This window comes from Haliaeetus leucocephalus, unplaced genomic scaffold (genome assembly GCF_000737465.1).
Source record: "Haliaeetus leucocephalus isolate CR32 unplaced genomic scaffold, Haliaeetus_leucocephalus-4.0 Scaffold840, whole genome shotgun sequence".
Taxonomy (NCBI): domain Eukaryota; kingdom Metazoa; phylum Chordata; class Aves; order Accipitriformes; family Accipitridae; genus Haliaeetus; species Haliaeetus leucocephalus.
Window position 1 is genome coordinate 1,159,944 of NW_010973276.1, and position 18,557 is coordinate 1,178,500.

Consider the following 18,557-nt stretch of genomic DNA (forward strand, 5'->3'; position numbering starts at 1 on the left):
GCGCTCGTCCCCTCGGCCAGCAGAGAGCAGTGGCGGCCCGCGGATGGCGCGGGGAGCGGGAGCGGCTCCGCCGGGGAGGGCTGGGATCCGGCCGGGCAGGCAGCAAAACCCGCTCCGGAGCCTGGGCCCGCACCGGGCAGCAGCCTTCGACCACGGCGCCTGCAGCAGGGGCTGCGGCTGCCCCTGGAGCGGGAGGGGACAAGGGGCTCTTCTCCCCGCTCCTCGCTCGGGGAAGCAGCGCTCCGGGGCTGCCAGCCGTGCTGCCAGGCTCCTTCTCTTGCAGCCCCGGCAGGCGCTGGCTGCCTGCTCGGGGCTGGTGGTGGGGGCGAACTGATCGCCTCAACCCCAAGGATGGGCACGGACATCGCCTTCCCCTGCTCGCTGCCCTGCCTCGTCCTGCGTGCCGGCAAAGGCTCACCGGTGCCCGGGAGCGCAGCCGGCACCCGGCGCTCCGCTACCGGGCTGCGCAGGAGGGGCGAGGGCTGGGGGCAGGGACACCGCATCCCCCCTTCGCCGTGGGGGAGCAGCGGGGCAGGGGGAGAGCACCGGGATGCTCCCGGCCCCGCAGGAGTCTCCATCAGGTTGGAGGCCGAAGTCACTTTCCCAGCCGGGCCTGCGCTCCTGCAGACGGGCAGGATCTGGCCGGCTGTGCGTGCACAGTACCTGAGGGCCCAGGACATGCTCGGTCGCTGCAGGACCCCTACCCTGCACGTCGGCCCGTCTGATTCAGCCTTGTTTGGAGACGCTTGAGCCGATCCCCAAACGTTTTATTAAGAATGTTCTTGGAAGACGCCCAGCTAATCCCCATGGCAAGCTGACATTTGTAGTAAATCTCTGCTTTCTGTCAAACATGATTTTCCCAGTGACATTTATGTTTGATGACTTCAAGTTGCTTGGCCTCCAGTTCTGCTCAGCCCAAGCACCCACAAAGCTGAGAGAGGTGTACTGAGAGTTCTGACTTGTGATTTTACAGAAAGCTTTAAAATCTTTACGACTAAGCCCCTACTTGAAACACGCCCTCCTCTTGAAAACCCAAAACAGCATCCAAGGAGATTCCCTTTGCATCATCAGCATTACCATGCCAAGGGCTCCTACCCTGGCATCAAATCCCATATCCCTCTGACCCCTGGCGTGTGCAGCAAGCGCTGCTGTGCCTGCCGGTGCCTGGAGAGCCCAGCCAGGGCTTGCTGGGCAGCTCTGCTCTGCTCCCTGTGGCTTTCTGAGCCGTGTCGCTGAATGGCACAGGAGCAGGCTGGCAGTCAGGAGGGGAACTGATGCATTTTGTGAAGACACGTTGGTCCCCCAAGAGAAAGAAGGCAGGGCACAGGAGGGAGGTCTGGGCAGAGACTCCCCCTGCCCCACACCTTCCCTTAGTGCCTGTATCACATTCAGACCAAAGGCTGAGCTGAGGTTTCCAGCTCATGGATGCCCCTAGGCTTTCCTAGCCTCATATGAACCAGCTCGTGACGGTGCTGCGCGTCACTCCGTGCTGCACGTGGCCGCATGTGGCACCAGTCCCTGCGGCTTCACTCTGGAGGAGTTCAGAAGCCATCTCAGGAGCAATTAACTAATGCAACGGATGGTGTAACAGTGCTTTGAACACAGGGAGCAGTACTCGGTACTGCCCTGGACCTCCCTGTGGGTGCAGAGTACATCACAGGGGATTAAGAAAGCTCTGAGGGGGACAACAGGGAAACGGTGTGGGTCCCTGGGGCGAGGGGAGTGGGGATACTGCAGCAAAGTGGGATGAGCACTGGTGGGGCAGAGGCAGGCACCAAGGTCTGGACTACTCACAGCTGAATGTCTAGGAAGAGCCGCTTCTCCTCACCGACGTGGACCCTCCAGATGCAGTCCTCCCCCTCCGCGTAGGGCTCCGGCCAGTTGGGGGACAGGATCACCCCGGCCACGGCGGTCAGCTCCCCCCCACACATGGCTGCAGGAGCAAGAGGCAGGCAGGGCTCAGCTGGGCTCCCAGGGGTGTTCGCACCCACCACCCAGCATCACCCCGCGGTGCGGGGACTGACCTCGGCACAGCGGCTCCGTGTCATTCCAGTACGGGTCCCGCATGTTGACGCACTCGATGACGGCGGGGCCCTGCTCCAGGGAGTGCCCAGGGTCGCACGTGAACTCCACGGTGGTGCCCAGGTTGTAGGTGGGATCAGAGGTGGTGAAGTTCCCATTCTGGATGTAGGGCTCGTAGCAATGGCCCCGCTCGAAGGCTGGCAGAGAAACACCCCGTTAGCCGTAGGGGCACGGGGCCAGCTGCGGGGAGCTCTGCCTTCCTCTGCTCCTCACCCCCTCAGCTCAGGGGGTTTACTAGGTGACCCCCAGGCTCTGCTGCTGTCCCCAGCTAGGAACCCATCCCTCCATCCCTGCCGTGCACAGATGGCCTCTTCCATGGCATATTTTACAGGCAATTAGGATTAACAACAGTTTATCTGTCTTGAGCCATGCAGGCTTAACCAAACCCCACTTCCATTGTGTATCAGCATCAGTAACGCACTCGCTGTGTTGCCAATTGCTGTATTTGCTGAGCAATCTCCCCTGGGATTACTGCACATTATTGAGCTTGCTCAGAGGCGTGGGGCTCCGTGGGACTGATCCTGGCAGCAGGATGCACTTAAATGACAACTGGAGCAAATCTGTGTGAGCTGTCCGGGGCTTGCCCAGCACCTCATCCCTGAAGGAGCTGCTGGCGGGTCCGGAGGAAGGCAGCCAGGTGAGCAAGCGCTGCAGTGAGGCCAGGAGCCAGGACAGCCCCTGTCCCCATGGTTGGCGTGGGCTCGGTGCCCAGCGGTGCCACGCTATGGGGACTGAAGGAAGGGGACAGACTGGGCCTTTGGTGGTGATGGTCACTGCAGGCTGTGTGATTCCCATGGCACCAATGGCCTTTTCAGCCTGGGTTTGGAGGGGCTGTACACAGCATCCACTGCCCTGGGGCTGCCCCACAGCAGGCACCGGAGACATGTCCCGTGGACACTCAGCTTAGCAACAAACCTTTCTGTTGGAGCAAATGGGATTCTGCTATTTTCCTATTTCTTGCTAGGCAAATGTATTCCCCAAAGGTACTTCAGCCCCAGGTGAAGTTTGGGTTGCCCTGTGCACCTACAGCAACGCAGGGACAACAGCACAACAGAGCACCGGCTCTGCGGATGCCAGGGGCAGCCGAGACCCTTCCTGCAGCTGTCTCTCTGTTAATTGCCCAAACATCCCGAGACCTGGGAGCATTGGCTGAGGCCAGCCTGCTGCTCTCAGGGCTACCGAAATGAGAGCACATCACCTTCAAAGCGAATGTTGAAAGCCGTGGCGGCCGCTGGCTCCTCCGCAAGGAAGTCGATTCTGATGGAGGAGCCGTCACTGATCACCCCTTCGAAGGGCACGCTGTCAGCACGCATCGAGTCATAGAGGACGGCAGACTGGTTCGTGTCCCCACTGTACACCACCATCCTGCGTGGGAGAACACGGCACGTTACATGGGAGAAGTGTCCCCCCCGGAGCATCACCCGGCCCCCCCTTCTTGCCAGCACCCGCTGTCTGGTGATCCCAGAATATGGCATTTTAAAGAAATGGTGCAAACAAAATTTCACCAACCAGATAAGTCTCTTTTACTATGTCATAAACAGGGGCTTTATTCTTTGATTTTACTACAAGCCATAAACCTGCTTTACTGCCTGTTACCAAACTGAATGTTAATGCTGTTTAAAAACAAGCATCAGCATCATAAGCGTATGCTTTGTGTTACGTATGCGGATAGCGTGGGACTTGCAGCTTTTTGTGCCATGGTGCTGAGCAGTGCTGGGCATTGGGTATTTGGAGGGACGAAAGGACGGGTGTGACGCAGCACACTGCATCGCCCTGCAGCTAGCAGGATCAGGAGACCAGCAAGATCCCCTGGCACGAAGCGCAGGGCCTCGGGAGAGCAGGGGCTGGTGCTCTGCGCCCACCTCTTGCAGCTCTCTTTGCTCCAAGACCTGTCGTGCCTTCTGAGCACTTGAACGCCTAAATCAGAAACTTCCTCTTCTCCACCAGGACCCTTCTCTGACCCCATCCCCACCATCCTCCAGCTGGCAGCCTCTTCCGTGCTGCACCCTGAGGTCAGGTCGGTGCTGCCTCCTGGGACACCTGCAGCCTGGGCACCAGGAGGGCAGGAGGTGCGACGTGGGGGAGCTGAGACCAGCTGGGAGCTTCCAAGTTTTGGTATATTTAGCACCCAGCAAAGCTCCCTGCTCCTCACCCTGAGCAGAACAAAGCCCTCCGCAGTCCTGGGAGTGCAGGGAAATGGGCTTAGCGCAGACCTTGCTGCTGGCCAGCAGATCCCGGAGCCTCACCTGTCCTTCTCAGTCAGCAGGAGCTTCTCAAAGTGGAGGTGCAGCTTCTGGCCCGGGGGGGCCCCGATCACCCACACGCAGTACATGCTGCTCAACTGGTTCCCCGTGTAGCTGGGTGAGAGGACGCGGCCGATGGTGGCATTGTGGACCGTCCCGCCGCAGGGAGCTGCCAACATAGAGCACAGCCCTGCTGAGATGACGAGGTGACAGGGCAAGGCACAGAGTGCAGGCAGACAGTTGCACCCAGGGCTTCTGCACAGCAAAGGGGATGAAGCACTCCGCTCAATGGAGAGCTCATGCCTGCCCACCTTGTCTCACTGGTCTTTAATTCATTAACTTCCTGCCTGGCTTGGCTTTGCTTTGTTTTACGCATACATGTATATGCTCACACATACACATAAAATCTATGATTTCCTTTCCTTACCTGCCTAATTAGGAGGCAGATTCTGTTGCCACTGATGTGAAAACCTGCAGCACCTCAGGCTGCACTGTGCGCAGAGCAGAGCACTGCTTTTACTCACTCCCAGGACTGCATTCAACTTGCAGCACAAAGCAAGCAACCCGATTTTTTTTTTCTTTGGGGATCGTAGTTTTTCATAGCACTGAGGCTAACTAACAAGGACTGTACCTGAGCAGATTGGCTCTGGGCTGCTCCAGTGTGGCCTCGATGCATTGATGCACGTAAGCACCCTGGGACCCTGCAGCTCATAGCCCAGGTGACAGTGAAAATGAGCAATTCCACCCGAGTGCAGATCCATCACGGTGACGTCTCCGAAGTCAGGTCTCCGTGGAAAGTTGCAGCTCAGCATAAACACTGGAACAAGCACACATTTTGGAGCTTAGGGCTTGTTTGGTCCAGGTCACCCCGCAGTCGAGGGGGAGTGCTGAGGACATGCTGGATGTGCCCATGGTGCCACAGACAGACCCTGCTGCTGGGTGCCGGCTGCAGAGCACTGACAAACCACCACACTGCTAGCAGCTTCTCCACCTGTTACTGCTTTTCCCCAGACCTAGTTTCTATTTTAAAAAGAATTTGCTTGAACTCATCTATTTTTTATAACTCTTCAAGGAAAAAATAGACTGGCAGTCTAAGTCTGTGCAGGAAGAGCTGCTGCATGGGGACAGAAACGGGGCAAGGCGGGCGTGAGGAGCACAGCCAGCACTGGAGCCCGGGATGTCAGTGCACGTTGAACCCTCCGCCCGGGGCATGACACGAGCTGCTGCTCACCCCCACCCCAGCCGATGCTCTGAGCACAGGCACTCATTGGAACAGGAGCCCGGCTGGTCTGCGAGGGCAGAACCCAGCATCCTTCCCCTGCTGCAGCCCGCTGGGGCTGAGCCCCGCGGGACTGATGCCCCGTCCCACCCCTCCTTGCACGCCCGCGGCGGGGAGGCACCCACCCTGGTAGTGGAGCTGGAAAGTCCCCACCACCTCATCCTGGAAGGTGCGGAAGTAGACGGAGATGGTGTTGGTGGGGCTGCGGATCACCTGGCCCTCCACCAGCAGGGTCTGGTTGGCCAGGATCACCAGGGCATCGCCGTCCACCCCGCGGATGGAGAGCACCTCCCCGTCCGACAGGTTCACGCTCTTCACCTGGGTGGAAGCAGAGACCTGTGAGCTGCAGGGGTGAAGGTGGGGGTCCCGGCAGGGTGCTGGGAAAGCAGACATGTCCCAGCCCCCTACACGCACAGCACCCGCAGCTGCAGAGCACTGCACCACCACAGCCTTCCTTCCCTCCGCGCTGCTCTGAGCACTGGCAGCTCACTGGGGACAGGAGCTCCTTGTTCAGTGGCGATGCAGCAGTCCGTGCCCTGCACAAGCCTGAGAGACCCCCGTGACCACTGACCCCTTCTCCCTCCCCCGGACAGCGGGTGCAGACAGCTAGAGCCGCTCCCTTGAGACATGTTTCAAAGCTGGATGCTCCTGTGCAGCACAAGTTCACCCACGTCTACTTCCCTGCTGAAACTGGGGATTTGGGTGGGTGAGTAAAGGTGGTGAGGGTTAGACAGGAGGAAGATGGAGGGGTACCATGAGCCGCTGGTCAGGGTAGCGGTGGGGACCCAACTCTGCCCGCATCAGCCCTGGGAGCAGACCTGCACCTCAAGACACCACAGCACAGAGCATGGCCATGGCCTGGGTTCACCAATCCCAGCCGGGGCTTGGCTGTCCTGCACAGGTCTGCAATCAAACTGGGGTACTTTTGTAGGGCTCAGCACTCACCATCCACCCCGTGCACCAGGGATCCTCCCCAGGATCCCTCATCCACACCGGGGAGTGGAGGGGGGGGGTCACACGGCAAATGCGTCTAATGAATAGTCCCAAAAGGCTTTAATTATTATTTGGAAATAGCTGAAAAGTAACCCCACATTTGCATTTCATGTCCATTTAGCTTAATAAATGGGCTCATATTTCAGCAGAAAGATGCTCATCAGATCATTTGTTTCCTTAAGTATGTGAGGACCAGGGATCTATATTTAGCACACACCACAGCCTTAGCCCATAATTGCAAGCGCTCCCAATGATGTTTTGACTAGAAGGATTTGTTGCTGTTGCTACAACTGTGCCCATCTCCCCCACCTGGTGCATGAGGCAGCGATGTGCCCAGCTCCAAGGGCCACTGGTACCACACACAGAGCCACCCGTGGCACTTGGCATTCTCTGACCTGCTGGAAGAAGCGAGATTTCCTCAGGAGAAACGACCTCAACCCCATCGAGTAACTCCCTGCCTGCCCCAAAGGTCCATAAGCCTTGAACGGTGCCAGGAAAAGCCTGGTCCTCACTGCAGGGCTGGGCTGAGCAGCCCCCAGGCTGGGTCAGAGCATGCCTGGGTTCACCCCAGCCCACACTTTTTACCCAGGAGGAGCTGATATTGCCTTATTTTGCAGCAGGGTGCTGGGTCACTGCAGAGAGTCTCCGGTCCTCACTGCAGGGCAAAGCAGTCCTCGGTCCTCACGGGCGCTGCACATCAGAAGCATGGGCCAAGTGCGTGCCCCGGACCCTGACCTGCCCCAGGTCATTTCTTGTTCTCCAGGTTTTGTCCTAAAAACACGCCTCCCGAGCACAGCCTGCACACATCGCGTCTGGTAGGATGGCTCAGATCTAATTATCAATAAGTGAAATGAATTAAATGTTATTGGGGATGAATTATTTGGAGTGCAGGATCCAGGGACGCTAAGCGGGCTACGTACAAAGCTAACGACTTCCCCCCAGCTCCCACTGGGGCAGAGTTTTTCTTCCCGAGCTCTGCCTGAATCACTGCAAAGACTTTTCCAGGTTGTTTCTAACACATTTTGTTCTGAAATCACTCAAAGACAAACCTGCTCCCAGCTAGCTTCCTCTGGTGATGACTAGCATCAAGCACGCTATCTAGCACCGAATCACTCTGGCAAATTGGAAAGAGAAATGTTCTGGGGTGCCATCCGAGCAGCTGATTGCAGCTGAGCTGCTCTGCTCTCCCTCCTCAGCTCTGCTGCTGGGAAGGGGTTTCAGAGGAGCACCTCGAGCAGGCAGAGCTCTGCAGAAGAGAGGGAGCTGATGAACACTGAGGCATCTCCCTGGCACTTCGCAGGATGCTGTGGGGTGGGGACACTGCTCGGCTCCACCATCTGCCTCCCTCTCCTGTAAACCCAGGCTCAGAGGAGCCCAGAGCAGGGATGTCATTGCAAAGGACCCTCTGTTTCCCGTGCCAGTGCTGGGTAGGCAGGCACCCTCAGAGGACCCAGTCCGCTCTGGAGTAACCGGCAGGTACAGACGGACGCAGTGGCCGCAGGCCAGGGACCGTCAGCTGCTGTGAGAGGGACCATATGTGTGAGTTCCTGCCAGGGGCTGGGGAGGACGAGTTCTTACTTTAATCAAAGACTGCACCAAAGTCAGCTCCTAAAGAGTCTGTTGGGAAGACAGGAGGGATCCTTGATTCAGGCTGCCAGCCTTGCTCACCCACTAGAAAATTTCTTTAGGGAAATTCTATTTCCTGCCAAGAAGATTCAAGAATTTTAAAAATAAATATAATTTAACTAAGCATTCGGAGGGCTGGCTGCTCCGCAGCTCCCAGGGCTGTGATGGTGCAACCCAGCTGGCTCAGGGGCAGGCAGGCTGAGGCACAGCTCTCTCCAGGATGCTGCAAGGGGCACTGGGGGCTGCCAGCAGCGAGCTGAGCGGGGACCCCGAGCTCTCACGTAGCCCTGGGCAGCCCCCAGCACCAGGCAGGTTTGCTGGCAGCCTTTCCTGACACGATGCCTGATATCCAGGCTTTGTGCCTCCTCCTCGCCGAAGGCAGATTTCCTCTGCAGTGAGCAAGGGTCTGACTCCAAAGGCTGCAAGGGAAAGAAGCGGAGGGTCCTCGTGGCCTCCTGAACGGTTTCAAGTGCCTGCAGGAGCAGCCCCAGGGCTCTACACTCCCAGTCTCTATTTTGGGGCAGGGCTGCAATGCCACAGCCATTCCTGCCACCACTGCACTCTCCCATGGTCCCAGTATTGAGGGTCAGCACCTTCCTGTCCCAGAGGTGTCTATTTTCTCCTGCAGATGCCTTTAACAAGATTCACAGAGGTAACAGGCAGCGCTTCACCATCAGTTGCTCTGCCCTCCCCTTGCCACATGCTGAATCCTGGGGGACACTTTTCCCCATGCTCTCCTGAACATCCTTCCTCCTGTCCAGCCTCCAGCAGGACCTGCTGAGACCATACTCCACTCATGACAAGGGAGTGCACCAGCCCAGGCTCCATGCAGAGCACATCCAACCCAGCTCCCCAGGCCACCCCACCACAGAGCAATACAGCACCTGCACAGCTCTGCTCCCCAGCCCAGCCTGGCTTCTCCCAAACCAGCATCCCTGAGCAGGTCTGGCCTCCAGAGCTCCCAGCTCAGCCCCAGCAAACCCATGTGGAAAAAGGAATCCCTCATGGATCACCTCTGCCTCACACCATCCTGGCATGAGAGCTCAGCCCCACTCCTCCTCACCCAGCAAGATCTCTCTCTGCCTATCTCCATTACAGGAGCTGTGAATTAAATCCAAATCACTTAAATGTTAACCAATTAACCACATCATGGTGAGGCAGCTGAGGAGGTTGCACTGCGTTACTCCAGCACCTGCCCGATGTAATTAGCCTCAGAGCCACTGAAGCTTGCAGTGCTTGTACATGTGAAATAATTAAAAAGCAATGGAAAAGACTCCGTCAGCACCAGGCAAAACAAGGGGGAGCAGTGGGGAGGTAACGGCTGTCCCACCCGGCTCGGGTATGGGTATTGCCCCCAGCCAAGCTGACACATTGGGGATGAGCAGCGGTACCCGCCATACGTCAGCCCCTCGTGCCAGCTAGTGCAGCCCTTGCTCTACACCCCAGACCTGTGAAGCATCCTGGCAGCCAGCAGTCCTCCCTGTCACCTCCAGTCTCAGCCCTTCTGGTAGGAAATAATACAGAATTAGGACTGCCACCTTCCAGCATGTCTGTGCTAATTACTCCCCACAGTGCAAGCTGGAGAGCAGCACAGAATGAGGCCATTGGTCTTGGTTTACAGGTGGGGAAACTGGGGCATGACGCTGGGATGGTCCCCGGGGCCCTACGCTCTACCTGTGCACTGCTGTGGGTCCTGGCACCTGGGAGGGGAGGCAACGGTTAGAGGTAGCCCAAACCCCACAATTATTGGCCCTTCCGCCATGCTGTGCCCCATTTCCCCAACACTGGGGCAAGGGGCTGGGATGCTGCGTTTGGGGCTGGCTGCCAGCTGGCTGTTGCCCCCCTGCCAGGGGCAGCTTGTGCAGGGATGCCTCCACATTCAGCTCCCTTGGCTGCCAGTCTTTTGTGATGGTCTTGCAGGCTTGTCAGGAGCAGCTGGGCATGGGTCCTTACAGCAAAGCCTGTTCGTGATGGTGGGGAAAAGTCCCAGCTGTGGGACTAGAGCTTTCTGCACCAGTCCCACTGGTCAGGGATGATGTCCAGGGTAGACTTGTCATTTTAAAATCAGGTTTGCATGCAAACATGGACAATGTTTCTGCACTGCACTGTCTGCCTCCTCCATCAGCATGTATCATGTGTGACATCCTTTGTGCAAACTAAGGAGGGGACAAATCTGCTGTCTTGCTTGCCACAAGTGCTGTTTCTAGCTTTCTTGGGACATAATTCATGTCGCTGCTGCTGCCTAAATGGTTAAAAAGCCTTCTGCAGAGCTTGCTGCCTGCAGTGGCAAGTCAGGTATTCGCTGATGCTGCCATGCTGGAGCACATCAGTCCTCGTCCGTGGGCACCTGCAGAGGGTCCCTGCAGCATCTGGGGCGGCAGGGCAGGGACTGGCAGGCCCTTTCCCTCCTCCGTAATCTTTGTTGAGCTGTTGCCCACCCTGGGGCAGGGCACGGGCAGGCACTTTGCTGCTCTCGGCTGCAGGCAGCAGCTCCGGGGCACTCAGCACCACTGCCTGCAGCCCCAGGGCCCATTCCCCTCCAGCTCCCACCGGTGCCTATCTGCCTGGAGTGGCTCAGCCCTGCCTGGCCGCCCACGGGCATCTCAGCCACCCCAGGAGCTGTTGCCAGACAGGCTGCATGGTGCATGCTCAGCCAGCTCTAGATGAGGCCATGCTCAGCCAGCGCGGACCTGCTGTTGTGATTTAATTTGTCTGAAATGCTCAGAAGCATCAGCAAAGTGAAATGCAAAGCTCGGGGGGTGGAGAGGCTAATTTTATGCTCCATTAAAATCTCAGTTTACAATGGAGCGAGGTCAGGAATGGTGTCACCTGATGGATTATGGACGGAAGCGAATTTACAGCGGAGCAGCCTGTCTTTAGCACCCTGTGGATTTGGGGAGACAAAGTTACTGCCATGGAAAAGTGTCTGAGACAGACACACATGCCAGTGCTCACCCCTGTGCTCTGCTGGCTCACAGGGCAACCTCCGCAGCAGGGCACGTTTCCACATCGTGCCACAGAGGTCAGCCCCTTGTGCCTGCCGGAGGGATGGCAGGAACAAGCTCGCTGGAACTACTACTCTTTTTAATGCACATTCTTAATTACACAGATTAAAAGTTAATGGATTTTAATTGGATGCAAATGGTGACATGGGGAAAAACGCAAGAACAAGAAAGGATTGCACACCAGAGCATGGAGACCATGGACTGATGGTGTCTGAAACCTGTCCAGGCCCCTGCCCTGCTCCCAGCCTTGCCGGACTGTGGGATGTGGCGTTTTGGGGAGAGCTGACCGTGCACGTCTGCCTGGGCCAGACCCCCCGCTCTGATGGGTTTGCACAGTGCCGGCACGGCGGCAGCCCTGGCATGCGGTGTGCTGCACCCATGCTGGCCGTGCCCGCCGCTCCATGCTCCTGTTCGTGCCAGGTCACAGCAGTTCCAGATGCCTTCCTGCAGAAACTCACCCCTGGCTCTCTGCTGCAGCATACATACTTGCTGCTGCTGGGGTTTGCTGCAAAATGCCTGCTTGTCCATGTGGGTTTTATCCTTCAGTTGTCAGGGACGTGGCCCTGCTTCTGTGTAGGAGCCATTTGTCAAAACCCGTCCAAAGCAAGTGCTGGCTGGAGAGGGGACTTGGGCTGCCCACGCAGATGCCTCGGGGCTGCCCGCACACCTCCTGATGGGCTGGGGAGGGAGGGCAGAAGGCTGGTGGCCGCACCGGAGACAGCGCTGCTGCTTCGCCCCTTCCCACGAAGGCTTAATGCCTTTTTTTGCAAATCGCCTGCCAGTGCCTCGTTGTTAAATTAATTGCATGGCATTTCAATGCTTTGATCATCACTGACGTTCAGGATCCACCAGTTCCCTTGTACAGTTTATTTATTACATGGCCTAAGAAAAATCTATTTTTCTCCCTGGGAAGGGTTTTTTTTAAGCAAGTGCAGGTGCCCAGGGCAGCTGTGCCCAAAGCTGTGGGTGCTTTGCATCATTTGCTGTTGCAGAGCAGGGGTGTCGGGCCATAGTGATCCCCTGCCCCCAGACGCGCTTCTCACCTGGAGCTCGACGCCATAGCCCGTGTAGACGGTGACGTTGTAGGTGCACTCCAGGTAGCTGTGCACAGGCAGCGGAGGGTAGTCCGTGGAGTCGATGTAGCCCTCAGGGTCGTGGAAGCTCATGCTGCAGAGGACTAGGGGGAACGTGTGTCAGCGATCGCCCCGGGGGAACGGCTCACCCGGCAGCTCCCTCCCGCACCTGGGTACGACCCTAAAACCCAGCACCCGGCTTCCTGCTCCAGCGGCCAACACCGCTGAAGGGCAGAAGATTTTAGGCAGCCCCACAAACTCAGGCAGTGCCGCCGGCACCGCACGCAGAGCTGCTCCCCGTCAACTGCCGTAACCCCATGCCCATGCTCCCCGGCCCTGTGTGGGCGGTGCGGCTAACCTGGGGTGGGCTCCGTGGTTATGACGGTGGTGGTGATGATGGTGGACGTGGTTGTTTCTTGGCTCTCTTCTGACGTGGAGCCGTGCACCTCTCTCTCCGTGCCGTTTGTCCAGTTAACGGTGCCGCCGGCAGGAGCCACGGTCGGAGCCTCGCCAGAATCACCCGTGCTGTCGGGGAAGGGCCGAGGGACCGCCGGTGGCAGGGTGGACGGGGAGATCTGCAGCGTGGGGTGGCTGGTTGTGGCCCGGCCCCCCCAGGGCAGCTCGGGGGGGCTCTGCTCCGCATCCCCCGCCCTGGTTGCTGCCTCTGCCGGTGCACGCTGTTCTTGGGAGGCGATAGGGAGCCCGGACCCCAGCGGGCTGGCCGACGAGGCAGCCCTGGGGGGCCCTGGCAGGGTGGGCTTGGGCCTTGGGTGCTTCCTTGCCGTATTTACTTGCTTTAGCGTAGGTGGCTTTTTCTTAACAGGGAAAGTTTGTTTTGCATCAGCGTCGGGGGCGGCGGTGGGCGTTGGCAGGATGTGGCTCCGCACCAGCAGCGTCGTCTCCTCCGCCGCCGGCTCGGCGCCGTCCTCCGCCGCCGGCAGCAGGTTGAGGGCAGTGGCGTGCCCGAGCTCCCTGCCTGCGCTGGCCGAACCCATGGCATGCCTGAGCTCCCCAGCTCCGCCGACCGTCTTGTCCACCAGCTCGTCTGCAGCGAGAGGGTCCGGGCTGGCGGGGACCAGCGCTGCCCCTGATCCACTGTCTGCAAAAAAATGGGGAAAAGTGGGACTTGGGCAATTCTGGGCATGAAATTATAGCTGTGCCGGCGGCACAAAATCAGCCCCCCAGGGAGCTGCGGCTGATTGAACGCCTGCCGTTCTCCCAAACAGACTGATTATGGGAAAGCAATAATGAGCCTGCACTCCGAAAGTTGGGTTTCTGTTGAAACTCAGTGGCCTTATCTCACTGTTTCAGAGCTGCTATTTGGTCTCTTTATCTAGAGGTCACTTGTTCAGGGAGGTTCACTCACTCCTGCTGAGTTTGTTGCTCTGGCTCGATCTCTGTGAAAAGCCTTTATTTTTGCAATTGTCATCAGCAAATATGCCTATTTCAAAGCGCCTGATTAGGCCGCAGCTCTTTCCCATTGTCTTCCCCACGCTGCTGCCTGGCGGGGAACAGACGCCGATTAACTGGCTTCCTCCGGCCTCCCATGGCAAAACACCACCCACTTCTGCAAAGTCTCTCCTTAGGCAGCCACTAACCTTTTGTGTTGGGCAAAGCATTGCGCGGGAAAGAAAGAGTAATCAAAGCCACACCGCCACCGCTTCAGCCAGGGAGTTTAATTGCATGAAATACAGATTTATTCACCACCAACGGGCCTGATTGGGCTGCGGTCCATGGTGTAAAATAAGCTGTAAGCAGCGCCGCGGCTCTGCGAAATGCTGCAGAAAGCTCCAAGAGGCAGAGAGTCAACATTTTCCATGGAAACAGCAGTTGCCAGGGAAGGTGTTTAATGCGCCGTACTTAAAGACTGTAATTCCAGCCCCCTCAGCTTCCCCAGGAGGGTTTGGAACCCGAGTTCCCAAAACACAGGGTCTCTGCCTGTGGCGTGGGCAGGCACCCGGCTGGGCATGGGGCTGCCTGGGCAGGTGTTCCCCTTTGCAACAGCAAACGAAGGCACCGACCTGCTCCAAAAAGTGGTTCAAGTTGCTGTGACATGCCTGCAGGGGCAGCCGGGACGTGTGCTCGCCACAGTGCCAGGTTTCTGTGGGATGGGGGACTGGAGCAGCAGCCAGGATTACTTTCCCAAGCAGACTCCAGCAAAGCATGGTAAACCTCTGGCTTGCCCTGGGCACTTCATTACAATTAAGTGTTACAGATACTTTAAATAAAAGCACAACGCTTGCATTAAATTTCACTTGATTTTTTTGCGTTTCAAATTCTACTAATGAAGGTAGGACTGGAATGAAAAGGAAGAATGGAGCTTTTGGATGTGAAACCTGAAACACAGGGACACTGCCAGGTGATTGCTGTGGGGGAGTACCATTCCCCTGGAGTCCAACCGCCGTTTACCTCACGCTGTGATTTTAATGCCTTTCAACTTCTGCTTCTGATGCCTTAGCATTAGTTTTGCTGCCGCACAGCTGGCGAGCACCGTGCTGGGCACGCTGCGGTGCAGGCCGGCACAGCACTGCTCTGGCACAGCAGTGGTTTTACAAGGGCTCTGCTGGTACGGGCTGCTTTAGCTCCTCAGCCCTAAGCACAGAATCGTAATCTCATTGCAGGCAATTGCATGAGCACTGGGGCAGAATCGGGCAGAGGATGGGAAAGCAGGCGAGCATCGATAAGCGTGCCTGGCTTTGCTCCGCTGCACTGCCCAGGCTGGGGGACCCTGTGCTCCTCCTGCCCTGCGTGGGCACGTGAACACCACCGTCAGCCATGCTCCCCCCTACCCTGCCCGGTATTGTGCACGGAGGACTCCTGACGGAGAAGAAAGTTGTAGGAGACCTTAAACCCGCCTCGCTGGTGACGCTGCAGAGCATGGCTGCTTGCTATGCTGCTCGTGATCCCTGGCCGCGCTGCGGCTCCCCCAGCGTGTTTATGCCATCCAGCTGTTGCCTCTCATTACATATTTAAGTGCTGATCCTGGAAACACTCGGGTACCCGCTCTGCTTTCTGCAGAGGTGCGCGCTCACTCAGAGGTGACTTGCATGCATAACGCTCAGCCCCTGCGTTATTTGGATATGCGGGATCAGCGGCTTTATAGGACTCGGACTCATACACTCTAAGGTACGAGCGCTCGCCTGGATGGACCAGGGACCCCAGCACTGTCACCTCCACAGGTGCCAGGGAGAAAAGGGACTCACAGTGGCAATGGAGTGGCAGAGTCTTGAATGCCCCAGTGGTCCCTGCCAGCTCCCTTTATAACCAAGCAGTTATTCTTCTTGCTGCAGCTTGTGCAAGGATAAGCAGTGGTCACTGCTCCAAATGGTTGCTCTGCAGCAAAAGCAGCCCAGCGTCAGCCTTGGGGAATGTGCCGTGGGATGGGGGATATCCCCAGCCGTTAATGGGGCAGCCGCTGCCTGCAGGGCAGGAGGGACTGGCACAAGCAGCCTGCTGAAAGTTGACTTTGCTCCGTCTTTTGGAGAATCGAGGAGGTTTCTGGCCAGAACCAAAGATAAGGGTACACAACAGGGAAAGGCAAATGTTGGGAGAGTTAGCCTGAAGGATGGAGTTCCCAAGATCTGCTTGTCTGAGGCTGGAGATGTATTTTTGTCCAGGTCTGTGCAGTGAGTGCACAGCAGGAGTGCAGGAGCCTTCCCCTCCGCTGCAGGCAGGCTCACCTCTCCTCTCGCTGGGCTGTGCCAGGACAGTCCCTGAGCTGCTCCTGCTCCTCCATCCCCTTGAGCCCTTGCATGGGCTGCTGTTACCTGCGTTGGTCCTTAGCCCCAACTCCCTGGGACAGCCAGGGCCCTGCCTGTGCCCATCCAAAGTTGCTGTGTCCTGCTGTCAGCCGGTTGAGCCATGGACCCAGCCACAGGCAAGCCGGTCCCGGCTATGGAGGTCTTCCTGGCCTCTCCCGTTATGTTTCCCATGACTTAAAAAATTAATTCTTTAATTAGCGGTGGTTCAGCAAATTCATTAGCTGATTCCCTTAGCACATTAGGAGACATTTCACACACATAGTCTGCAACCACTGACTTGTGTCGGCTCTGAATAATCTCCCCCGGCTCCCCCCGGGGATGCTGGGTGCCTCGGTGTCCCCATGCACACTGCTAGGGGGGCAGCCCAGGAGCCCCCACACCCTCCACTCATTTCTGAGTGTCTCTGCTTCCCTCTCCATCCCACCCCCGGGCTGAGCCTGTCCTCCATGGGCATCCTGCCATGGGGCCATGGGCATCCTGCTGTGGGGTGATGGGGGGAATTGGTCCCCAAGGCAGTGCCAGCATCAACTCTCCTTCCCTGACAAGTTTTGTAGGGCTCTCATGTGCTTTAGGCTTCCTCTCCCAGCCCAAGCCCGGGATGGGTGACTGGCGGCTGCTCTCCCACTGCCGCTGGTCTGGCTGCAGCTCAGCTCATCGGTTTTAGTGCTCTGCAGCAAAACGGTTTCTCCATTACAGGAGAAAATGGGGCTGTCAGACAAGGAGGAGGCAGCATGGCCCTGGGAGGTGAGGGGAGGGGGCTCGCTGGCTGGTGGGACACAGTGGGACACCAGTTCATGGTGGGACAGTCAGGATGTTCCTACAGGAACCTGAGTCCTTAAAGCCGGTGTATTACCAGAAACAGCAAAACAGCATCCCTGGGTTATTTGTCATGTGAACTCTAATTCTTAACGGATGTTGCTGTTAAACCATATTTCACGCTTTCAGAAAGTTGACTAATTTCTTACTAGATCCTTTGCCAGGATGCATTTAAACGATTCTGTCCTTAACAAAGCATGAAATAAAACACTCTGTATAGTGACTCTGTAATGAGATACTTAATATGCTTTAGTTTGTAAAGGGCAAGTGTGTATTTCAGGGAAGCGAAGAATGCAGCCAGGCTGGAGCGGGGAGATGGAGGCACAGGGGGGCCCTGGCTTCGGTGATTAATAAGGACATATTCCACATTACCAGAAAAAGAAGTGAATAACAAGCTTAACTCCAGATTGCATCGCCACCCCCAAACTGGAGCTGTGCCCCAGCATGTCCCCAAGATGCAGGCTGCCAGCCCTGCCTGCTGCCTCCCCGGCGCTGCCAGACCCTGCTCACACCCCACATGCCTCGGTGCTGCCCCACGACCCCCCATGGCCCCAGCACAGCCCAGTGCCTGCTCCCCTCCCTGCTCGACTGGCTTTCTTCCACTCACTTGTGCCCGGTGCCCATCTCGGGAAGGGAAGGGAGCCATCAGCTCTTCCCTCCCGGGGGGGGCAGAGGCCCCCACACATGGAGGGGCTGTTGCTGCCCGCAGAGTTGAGTTCCCCTGCCGACGGCCTCTCCAGGGTGGACGAGGCTTTAGGAAAAGCAAAGAGCAGCGGAAGCAGAATGAAGTATCCTCATCCTTAAGGAAGGATTGCAGTAGATTTCCATATTTGATAGTAGGGTAAGGGCAGGCTTTGGTAAGATGCTTTCCATACTCATCTGAATGCAAACAGCCATTCTCCCACCTCCAAGGACTACGAGGTAATCATGGTGAGAGATGAGATTTGAAATTGCCCAAGCACCTTTGGTGGATTTCTATCCAGGAGCCAGCCCAGGAGCACGGGGGGGTTGCGGCTCACACTCATCGCTGGAAGCTCTGCAGCCCTTCTCCCCTCCCAGGACCACAGCAATGTAGCCTGGCCACCTAATGCCACTGGAGTGCTAAATAAACCACCAGTGATTTATAATAAATTCTGTGGATTTACTCTGAATTGCAGTAGCAAAAATATTATCATAATGGCAGGCAGGAAATGTTGTCAGCAGGGGACGGTTGCTTGGGGTGCTCTCATAGCCGGGCTCTTACTCTCTGCTGCTCACTCACAGCACAGGACGAGGCTGTTTAAAGTCACCCAGTGCTGCAGGATGCCCATGCTCCCCGCCATCACCCCGGCCCCACGGGATGCTCAGGTGGGGGCCGGGGCAGGTGGAGCAGGACCCTTCCTGGCTGCCCAAATCCATCCTGTTCTGCACAAGCCATCGATCCAGAGACACTGAGCTGGTGGAAGAGAAATGATCACGTTTGACCTTGATCTAATCTGCTAAACCAGCTCCAGAGGAAGAAAATGCTATCAAGATGTACAAGGGGTTTATCTTGTATCTTGATCAGGAGCGCTCCGCAGGCAGTTTGAGACTGGAAAGGCTTCTCTAAATCCACAAAAGCTTCCGCAAGCGGCCCCCACAGCTGGGCACGGCGTGGCGCCCGGGGCACTGCGCTCTGCACAGCGGCGTTGGCATAGGCG

At 57.3% G+C, this 18,557-nt stretch overlaps 1 protein-coding gene across 1 annotated transcript in view; it reads right to left on the reverse strand.

Annotated features, from left to right (window-relative positions):
• The window catches only part of SEZ6L (seizure related 6 homolog (mouse)-like), a 38,726-nt gene that overhangs the window by 5,019 nt on the left and 15,150 nt on the right, over window positions 1–18,557 (reverse strand). The window contains exons 2-9 of the mRNA XM_010582261.1: window positions 12,660–13,400; window positions 12,272–12,405; window positions 5,730–5,922; window positions 4,957–5,142; window positions 4,329–4,494; window positions 3,281–3,447; window positions 2,025–2,219; window positions 1,795–1,933 (exon numbers count right to left, since the gene is read on the reverse strand). Of these exons, the coding sequence (XP_010580563.1) occupies window positions 1,795–1,933; window positions 2,025–2,219; window positions 3,281–3,447; window positions 4,329–4,494; window positions 4,957–5,142; window positions 5,730–5,922; window positions 12,272–12,405; window positions 12,660–13,400 (1,921 nt within the window). The remainder of the gene's footprint in view (window positions 1–1,794; window positions 1,934–2,024; window positions 2,220–3,280; window positions 3,448–4,328; window positions 4,495–4,956; window positions 5,143–5,729; window positions 5,923–12,271; window positions 12,406–12,659; window positions 13,401–18,557) is intronic.